We start from the raw sequence: 10,184 nt of genomic DNA, 5'->3' as shown, positions 1-10,184 counted from the left end.
CCCCCACACACACACATCGGGACCCCCCTCCCCACACACACACACCGAGCCCCCCCCCCCACACACATCGGGACACCCCCCCACACACACACACACTGGGACCCCCCCCCCCCCCACACACACACCGAGCCCCCCCCCCACACACACTGGGACCCCCCCCCCCACACACACACATCGGGACCCCCCTCCCCCACACACACACACACTGGGACCCCCACCCCCCATACACACACATCGGGACACCCCCACACACACACACTGGGAACTCCCCCCACACACACACACATCGGGACCTCCCCCACACACACACATCAGGACCCCCCCCCCCCCACACACACACATCGGGACCTCCCCCACACACACACACTGGGACCCCCCCCCCCACACACACACATCGGGACCGCCCCCTCCTCCCCACACACACAAACAGGATTCCACCCCCCCACCCCCCCCCCCCATTGGAAAGTGATTACATGGAATCTGGGGCTGATTTTGGCACTGAGGCCAACGATGGCACTGACTGACACCCGTTAACTCAGCGCCCAGCAGAGCTGCAGCTTGGGTCTTGGCCTGTGGAGCCCAGGGTTACACCAGCCCGACCATACCCCTCCCGGGAGCCCCAGGACACCCGCTAGACCCCGGACTCCCACCACCGCCCCCCATCCCCTCCCAGATCCTGGACTCCCCCCGGACCTCAGCTCCCCAGCTCCCCCCCCCCCCCACCGGACCCCAGCCCTCCCCCCCCCCCCGGACCCCAGCTCTCCCCCCCCCGGACCCCAGCTCTTCCCCCCCCCCCCCCGGACCCCAGCCCTCCCCCTCCCCGGACCCCAGCTCTCCCCCCCCCCCCCCGGACCCCAGCTCTCCCCACCCCCAGGACCCCAGCTCTCCCCCCCCCCCCCCGGACCCCAGCCCTCCCCCCCCCCCCGGACCCCAGCTCTCCCCCCCCCCCCCGGACCCCAGCCCTCCCCCCCCCACCGGACCGCAGCTCTCCCCCCCCCCCCCCCGGATCCCAGCCCTCCACCCCCCCGACCCCAGCTCTCCCCCCCCCCCCCGGATCCCAGCCCTCCACCCCCCCGACCCCAGCTCTCCCCCCACCGAACCCCAGCACTCCCCCCCAGACACTGCCCCCCCCCCTCCCACCCCCGGCACTTACCCGTGTCCCTGACTGTGATGACAGCGTGAGCGTTACATTCCAGCTGGAGCAGGTGTCTCAGCATGGCCACTCCCAGCGACCCCAGCCTGCGGCCCTTGGCACTGCCCGCGTCCAGCTCCGGCCCCTCACCCACCGCCTGCGGCTCCAGCCCCCTCCTCCCGATCTCCCGGCACACAGCTGCTGCGGTGAGAGCACAGAGGAAGAGGTGCTCGGGCTCCTGCTGCTCGGTGTGGGTCAGGAGGCTGTGGATCGTCTGGTAACGGCTCGGTCCCCCCCGGAGCTCCCCGTCACCCGCCCCCGAACGCCTTTCGTTTCTGGAACAACATCCCGCCCTGGGCATGTGGCTTTGGCTCTCCCTCTCACTCCATTCCTCTCTCCGGCCCCCATCGGTCCAGCCGTCCAGTCTCTCCGCGCTCTCCACTTCCTGCACGCCCGCCACCAGGACAGTGCGGAGGGCGAGGTGGGTGAAGGTGCCCAGTGCCAGTAGGAGCCCCCCGAGGGAGCAGTCCAGCCAGTGGTAGTGATTCCAGGCCTGTTCCCGGCACAGTGTGCTGCAGTAATTGCTGAAGCTGCAGCCCAGGCAGGGGAGGGAGAGTGCAAGCTGCCCCAGGCAGTGGTGGCAGTACAGATCCTCGTTGGAGAGGCCAACCCTTCTCCTGCCCTGAGGAATCAACACAGCAGCAAACGCCTCCTCCTGCAGCACGACCTCCCCTGGCCTCAGGTCCCTGGTCGCTACCCAATGGCGGCCCCGAGAAGCATCGGAGTGCAAGGCAATGGCAGGACGCTCTCCCCGTGGATCTGCGTCCTCCCCAGGGTCTGAGGCCTCGCTCCGTGCACAGGAGGGGCCTCCGGTTTGGGCCTGGATACTGGGCAAGGCTGTGGGTCGAGGGCTCTCTCTGCTCTGGGCATCACCGGCTCCCTCGGGACCTCCGAGCTCATGTAAACAGGCCATGTGACGTGCCACAACTTTGTGCTGCAGCTCCTGGGGGTAACCGTGCTCCTGAGCTCTCCCGATATCAGCTAAACATTCCTGGAGAGCGAGAGAAAGGAAAAAGCATCGGGTTAGTGATTCCCCAGGATAGAGCCCATAGCCACCAGCTCAGCCTGTTCCCGCTCACCTGACCTCCCATCAACCCTCACCTGACCTCACATCGACCCCTCACATCGACCTCCCATCGACCCCTCACCCCGACCTCGACATCCCATTGACCCCACCCTGACATCCCATCGACCCCAGCTCGACCTCCCATCGACCCCCACCCTGACCTCCCAACGACCCCATCTCGACCTCTCATCGACCCCACCCCGACCTCCCATCAACCCCTCACCCCGACCTCCCATCGACCCCCACCCCGACCTCCCATCGACCCCCACCCCGACCTCCCAACGACCCCATCTCGACCTCTCATCGACCCCACCCCGACCTCCCATCAACCCCTCACCCCGACCTTTTTAAAAAAGGAGGGAGAGAGAAAACAGGGAATTACAGACCGGTCAGCCTGACATCGGTAGTGGGTAAAATGATGGAATCAATTATTAAGGATGTCATAGCAGTGCATTTGGAAAGAGGTGACATGATAGGTCCAAGTCAGCATGGATTTGTGAAAGGGAAATCATGCTTGACAAATCTTCTGGAATTTTTTGAGGATGTTTCCAGTAGAGTGGATAAGGGAGAACCAGTTGATGTGGTATATTTGGACTTTCAGAAGGCGTTCGACAAGGTCCCACACAAGAGATTGATGTGCAAAGTTAGAGCACATGGGATTGGGGGTAGTGTACTGACATGGATTGAGAACTGGTTGTCAGACAGGAAGCAAAGAGTAGGAGTAAATGGGTACTTTTCAGAATGGCAGGCAGTGACTAGTGGGGTACCGCAAGGTTCTGTGCTGGGGCCCCAGCTGTTTACACTGTACATTAATGATTTAGATGAGGGGATTAAATGTAGTATCTCCAAATTTGCGGATGACACTAAGTTGGGTGGCAGTGTGAGCTGCGAGGAGGATGCTGTGAGGCTGCAGAGCGACTTGGATAGGTTAGGTGAGTGGGCAAATGCATGGCAGATGAAGTATAATGTGGATAAATGTGAGGCTATCCACTTTGGTGGTAAAAACAGAGAGACAGACTATTATCTGAATGGTGACAGATTAGGAAAAGGGGAGGTGCAAAGAGACCTGGGTGTCATGGTACATCAGTCATTGAAGGTTGGCATGCAGGTGCAGCAGGCGGTTAAGAAAGCAAATGGCATGTTGGCCTTCATAGCAAGGGGATTTGAGTACAGGGGCAGGGAGGTGTTGCTACAGTTGTACAGGGCATTGGTGAGGCCACACCTGGAGTATTGTGTACAGTTTTGGTCTCCTAACCTGAGGAAGGACATTCTTGCTATTGAGGGAGTGCAGCGAAGGTTCACCAGACTGATTCCCGGGATGGCGGGACTGACCTATCAAGAAAGACTGGATCAACTGGGCTTGTATTCACTGGAGTTCAGAAGAATGAGAGGGGACCTCATAGAAACATATAAAATTCTGACGGGGTTAGACAGGTTAGATGCAGGAAGAATGTTCCCAATGTTGGGGAAGTCCAGAACCAGGGGTCACAGTCTAAGGATAAGGGGTAAGCCATTTAGGACCGAGATGCGGAGGAACTTCTTCACCCAGAGAGTGGTGAACCTGTGGAATTCTCTACCACAGAAAGTTGTTGAGGCCAATTCACTAAATATATTCAAAAAGGAGTTAGATGAGGTCCTTACTGCTAGGGGGATCAAGGGGTATGGCGAGAAAGCAGGAATGGGGTACTGAAGTTGAATGTTCAGCCATGAACTCATTGAATGGCGGTGCAGGCTAGAAGGGCCGAATGGCCTACTCCTGCACCTATTTTCTATGTTTCTATGACCTCCCATCGACCCTCACCCCGACCTCCCATCGACCCCCACCCCGACCTCCCATCGACCTCCACCCCGACCTCCCATCGACCCCTCACCCCGACCTCCCATCGACCCCACCCTGACCTCCAATTGACCCCACCTTGACCCTCACCCCGACCTCCCAGCGACCCTCACCCCGACCTCCCATCGACCCCACCTCGACCTCCCATCGACCCCCACCTCCCATCAACCCCTCACCCCGACCTCTCATCGACCCTCACCCCGACCTCTCATCGACCCTCACCCCGACCTCCCATCGACCCCTCACCCCGACCTCTCATCGACCCCCACCCCGACCTCCCATCGACCCCTCACCCCGACTTCCCATCGACCCCCACCTCCCATCAACCCCTCACCCCGACCTCCCATCGACCCTCACCCCGACCTCCCATCGACCCCCACCCCGACCTCATATCGACCCCCACCCCGACCTCCCATCGACCCCCACCCCGACCTCCCATCGACCCCACCCTGACCTCCCATCGACCCCACCACGACCTCCCATCGACCCCCACCCTGACCTCCCATCGACCCCACCCCGACCTCCCATCGACCCCCATCCCGACCTCCATCGACCCCCACCCCGACCTCGCATCGACCCCTCACCCCGACGTCCCATCGACCCCCACCCCGACCTCCCATCGACCCTCACCCCGACCTCCCATCGACCCTCACCCCGACCTCCCATCGACCCTCACCCCGACCTCCCATTGACTCTCACCCCGACCTCCCATCAACCCCTCACCCCGACCTCACATCGACCCCTCACCCCGACCTCACATCGACCCCTCACCCCGACCTCCCATCGACCCCCACCCCGACCTCCCATCAACCCCACCCAGACCCTCACCCCGACCTCCCATCGACCCCTCACACTGACCCCTCACCCTGACCTTACATTGACCTCTCACCCCGACCTCCCATCGACCCCTCGGGGCAGGGGGAAGAAGGCAGAGGGAGGGGTGCACGGTGAGATCGGTAATGTGAGGGCTGGCGGTGGATGTAACTTGCCCGGTAGCGCTGTAGGTGGTAGAATGCTGCCGAGCGATTGGCGTAGAGCAGAGCTGCCTCACGGGAATCTTTAGTGCTGTGGCTGATGCCCTGAAAACACAGAAAGACTTTGTCAGACAGCACCCACAGAGGGGCACCCAGCGACAGAGAGGCACCCAGCGACAGAGGGGCACCCAGCGACAGAGGGGCACCCTGTGACGGAGGGGCACCCAGCGACGGAGGGGCACCCAGCGACGGAGGGGCACCCTGTGACGGAGGGGCACCCAGCGACAGAGGGGCACCCAGCGACAGAGGGGCACCCAGCGACAGAGGCTCGTCCGGCGCTCCTGCGGAGCCAGCGCAGCAAATCAACAAATCACAGGCCCAGCGCCGAAATGCCTAACATCGGTGATTGGCCGAGTTACGGAGAAAGAACGCATAGTTTGAACAGCCAATAGAGGCCCCCTGTCCAATCCAGCGGGTGAGGGGAGATCCCTCACTAATACAGAATCAGGGACAGGGGCTCAATAGAATTAATGTAAGTAAATAACAGTAATGAAGTAAATAATGGCACTAAAGAGTGACAAGTCCCCAGGCCCAGACGGTTTCCACTCCGGGGTTTAAAGGAAATAGATGAGCAGATTGCCGATGCCCGAACTATAATCTTCCAAAGTTCTCTCCATTCAGGAACTGTTCCTTTAGATAGGAAAATCCCGTATGTCACTCCGCTATTTAAGAATGGCGAGAGGGAAACCAGGGCATTATAGACCAGTTAACCGAACATCTGTTGTGGGGAAACTGCTGGAGTCTATAATTAAGGATAGGGGGACTGACCACCTCCAAATGTTTCAGTTGATCAGAGAGCCAGCAGAGGTGAAAGGTCAGTCATGGCTGACAAACCTGATTGAATTTTTGAGGAGGTGACTAAAGTAGTGGACAGCAGAATGTGTATGGATATTATTTATATGGACTTCCAGAAGGCATTTGATAAAGTCCCACATAAGAGACTGTTAACTAAGGTAGAAGCCCACGGAATTGAGGGCAAGTTACTGACCTGGTTAGGAAATTGGCTGAGTGGCAGGAGACAGAGAGTAGGGACAATAGGCGGGTACTCAAATTGGCAGGGTGACTAGTGGTGTCCCGCAGGGATCTGTGTTGGGGCCTCAACTATTCACAAAACTGGGGCAAATGGCTTTCAATGTAGGCAAATGTGAGGTCATCCACTTTGGACCTAAAAATAGAACGGGGGACTTTCTAAATGGTGAAAAGCTAAAAACAGAGGAGGGCCAAAGAGACTTGGGGGGGGTCCAGGTACATCGATCATTACAATGTCCTGGATAGTCACAGAAAATAATCAAAAAGGCTAATGGGATGCTGGCCTTTATATCCAGAGGACCAGAATACAAGGGGGTAGAAGTTATGCTGCAGCTGTACCAAGCCCTGGTTAGCCCACACCTGGAGCACTGTGAGCAGTTCTGGGCCCCACACCTTAGGGAGGATATACTGGCCATGGAGGGAGTGCAGCGTGAGTTGACCAGAGTGATACCCGGACTCCAAGGGTTAAGTTACGAGGAGAGATTACACAAACTGGGGGTGTATTCCCTGGAATTTAGAAGGTTAAGGGGTGATATGATCGAAGTTTTCAGGATATTCAGGGGAACGGATAGGGTAGATCAAGAGAGACTATTCCCGCTGGTTGGGGAGTCTGGGACTAGGGACAGTCTAAAAATTAGAGCCAGGCCTTTCAGGAGTGAAATTAAGAAACACTTCTACACACACAGGGTGGGAGAGGTTTGGAACTCTCTTCCGCAATCGGCAATTGTTGCTGGGTCATGTTAATTTTAAATCGGAGACAGATAGCTTTTTATTAACTAAAACTATTAAGGGATATGGGCCAAAGGTGGGTATATGGAGTTAGGGCGCAGATCAGCCGTGATCTCATTGAATGGCCGAACAGGCTCGAGGGGCTGAATATTCCTGTTCCTATCCTGAGTGACAGCAGTGGGCAAACATTACGGTCATCACCAATAGGCGGAAATGAGAGATTAGAAGAATGTTTTTACACAAAGGATGGTCAGGATATGGAGTGTGGGTGAAGCAGAATCGATAATCGTTTCTAAAAGCAAAGTAGATTAATATTTGCAAAAGAAAAATATAAGAGTCTGGGGAAAGAGAGGGGAAGGGGACTGAGGAGAGAGCTTTAAGATAGAGGACAGAGGAGGTGATGAGCCGAATGGTCTCACACTGTGCTAAAACATTCCGATTGTGAAGCAGTGCAGCACACCCGAGGGTCATGGGGCTCACGACCGAGACTGTGGCTTGAAACTGCTGACTCAGAGGCGAGAGCATTACCAGCTGAGCCATGGCCGACAGGAATGTTACAGAAGACCAGAGTCAGGTAGCAAAGGGCTGTCACAGCCATCGGTCACATAAACTGCCCTGCCCGGTGTCTGTAGGGTCAGAGGTTGGGGGTCAGGGAGCAGGCCAGCAGCGTCTGTCTGTACCTTTGAATACAAGGCCACGGCCTGAATGTAGTCCCTCGCTTTGAAACACACATTCCCCAGCTGCTTGAAGTCCAGCACAGCTCCGGGATCCTTCTGTGTCTGCCACTGGGCGCTCAGCTTGTCCAGAACGGCCTCGTCTTCCGAGCTGGTCAGTAAATTAATCACAGTAACTCTTTCAGTGACCAGCGGCAAACGGCCCCAACACAATCCATCATCAGCTACATGGTGCTTCACACCTGGACACCCACCCGTCCCACCCAGGGCATCGCAGGCCATCGTTCACCACCCAGCCACCCAGCATCATCAGGCCCTGGGTACAGGCCCCGCCCGGGTACAGGCCCCGCCCCGGGTACAGGCCCCGCCCTGGGTACAGGCCCCACCCGGGTACAGGCCCCACCCCGGGTACAGGCCCCGCCCTGGGTACAGGCCCCACCCAGGTACAGGCCCCGCCCGGGTACGGCCCCGCCCCCACAGGCCCCACCCTGGGTACAGGCCCCGCCCTGGGTACAGGCCCCACCCGGGGTACAGGCCCCACCCCCACAGGCCCCGCCCAGGATACAGGCCCCGCCCTGGGTACAGGCCCCGCCCGGGGTACAGGCCCCGCCCGGGGTACAGGCCCCACCCCCACAGGCCCCGCCCGGGGTACAGGCCCCACCCCGGGTACAGGCCCCGCCCTGGGTACAGGCCCCACCCCCACAGACCCCACCCCGGGTACAGGCCCCAACCTGGATACAGGCCCCACCCCCACAGGCCCCGCCCCGGGTACAGGCCCCACCCCCACAGGCCCCACTCTGGATACAGGCCCCACCCTGGGTACAGGCCCCGCCCCCACAGGCCCCACCCCGGGTACAGGCCCCACCCTGGATACAGGCCCCGCCCCCACAGGCCCCGCCCTGGGTACAGGCCCCACCCCCACAGACCCCACCCCGGGTACAGGCCCCACCCTGGATACAGGCCCCGCCCCCACAGGCCCCGCCCTGGGTACAGGCCCCACCCCCACAGGCCCCACCCTGGGTACAGGCCCCGCCCCCACAGCCCCCCCTGGGTACAGGCCCCGCCCCCACAGCCCCCCCTGGGTACAGGCCCCGCCCCCACAGCCCCCCCTGGGTACAGGCCCCGCCCCCACAAACCCAGGCCCCGCCCACGCCCTGGTTGCTGGGTGACGGGGGGGCCGGGCCTGGCCGCCCGGGCCCGGGGAAGCGCCGCCGCCACAGTCACTCACTCGAGCTGCCGCCGGCAGAAGGCGAAGATGTCGCCGAGGTGGGTGAGGGAGCGGAAGCGCCGGCGCTCGGGTCCCGGGACAGCCCGCCACTTCAGGCCGCTGATCCGGCGCCACTCGGCCGCAGGGCCCTGCATCCCGCCCGCACTCAGCGCCCGCCGCCCGGCCCGGCCCGGCCCGGACACGACACACAGGCCGCCGGCCCAGACCCGCCCCCAGCCCCGCGGCCCAGACCCGCCCCTCGGCCCAGACCCCGCCCCTCGGCCCAGACCGCCCCCAGGCCCAGACCCCGCCCCTAGGCCCGCCCCTCGGCCCAGCCCCGCCCCTTGGCCCAGGCCCAGGCCCCGCCCACAGTGCAACAACAACTTGTATTTCTATAGCCACATGGAGAAATGAGGGCAGGTGACCAAAGCTGGGTGACAGAGAGAGGTGGAGGGAGGGAGTTCCAGAGCTTGGGGCCCAGCCACCGCTGGTGGAGCGATTATAATCGGGGATGGTCAGGGGGGCAGAATTAGAGGAGTGCAGAGATCGCGGGGGGGGGGTTACAGGGATAGGGAGGGGCGAGGGCCATGGAGGGGGTTACAGGGATAGGGAGGGGCGAGGGCCATGGAGGGGGTTACAGAGATAGGGAGGGGCGAGGGCCATGGAGGGGGTTACAGAGATAGGGAGGGGCGAGGGCCATGGAGGGGGTTACAGAGATAGGGAGGGGCGAGGGCCATGGAGGGGGTTACAGAGATAGGGAGGGGCGAGGGCCATGGAGGGGGTTACAGGGATAGGGAGGGGCGAGGGCCATGGAGAGGGTTACAGAGATAGGGAGGAGCGAGGGCCATGGAGGGGGTTACAGAGATAGGGAGGGGCGAGGGCCATGGAGGGGGTTACAGAGATAGGGAGGGGCGAGGGCCACGGAGGGGGTTACAGAGATAGGGAGGGGCGAGGGCCATGGAGGGGGTTACAGAGATAGGGAGGGGCGAGGGCCATGGAGGGGGTTACAGAGATAGGGAGGGGCGAGGGCCATGGAGGGAGTTACAGAGATAGGGAGGGGCGAGGGCCATGGAGGGGGTTACAGAGATAGGGAGGGGCGAGGGCCATGGAGGGGGTTACAGGGATAGGGAGGGGCGAGGGCCATGGAGGGGGTTACAGAGATAGGGAGGAGCGAGGGCCATGGAGGGGGTTACAGAGATAGGGAGGGGCGAGGGCCATGGAGGGGGTTACAGGGATAGGGAGGAGCGAGGGCCATGGAGGGGGTTACAGAGATAGGGAGGGGCGAGGGCCATGGAGGGGGTTACAGAGATAGGGAGGGGCGAGGGCCATGGAGGGGGTTACAGAGATAGGGAGGGGCGAGGGCCATGGAGGGGGTTACAGAGATAGGGAGGGGCGAGGGCCATGGAGGGGGTTACA

General features: G+C 61.1%; 1 protein-coding gene across 1 annotated transcript in view; it reads right to left on the bottom strand.

The window, feature by feature from the left end:
• The window catches only part of smyd4 (SET and MYND domain containing 4), a 10,225-nt gene extending 1,231 nt beyond the window's left edge, over positions 1 to 8,994 (bottom strand). The window contains exons 1-4 of the mRNA XM_070857990.1: positions 8,790 to 8,994; positions 7,568 to 7,712; positions 5,085 to 5,174; positions 1,154 to 2,183 (exon numbers count right to left, since the gene is read on the bottom strand). Coding sequence (XP_070714091.1) covers positions 1,154 to 2,183; positions 5,085 to 5,174; positions 7,568 to 7,712; positions 8,790 to 8,923 — 1,399 coding nt within the window. The 5' untranslated portion in view covers positions 8,924 to 8,994. The remainder of the gene's footprint in view (positions 1 to 1,153; positions 2,184 to 5,084; positions 5,175 to 7,567; positions 7,713 to 8,789) is intronic.
• Positions 8,995 to 10,184: the final 1,190 nt, after the last annotated feature.

This window comes from Pristiophorus japonicus, chromosome 16, assembly GCF_044704955.1.
Source record: "Pristiophorus japonicus isolate sPriJap1 chromosome 16, sPriJap1.hap1, whole genome shotgun sequence".
NCBI classification, from domain to species: Eukaryota; Metazoa; Chordata; class Chondrichthyes; family Pristiophoridae; genus Pristiophorus; species Pristiophorus japonicus.
This window is presented reverse-complemented; position numbering and strand designations above follow the sequence as displayed.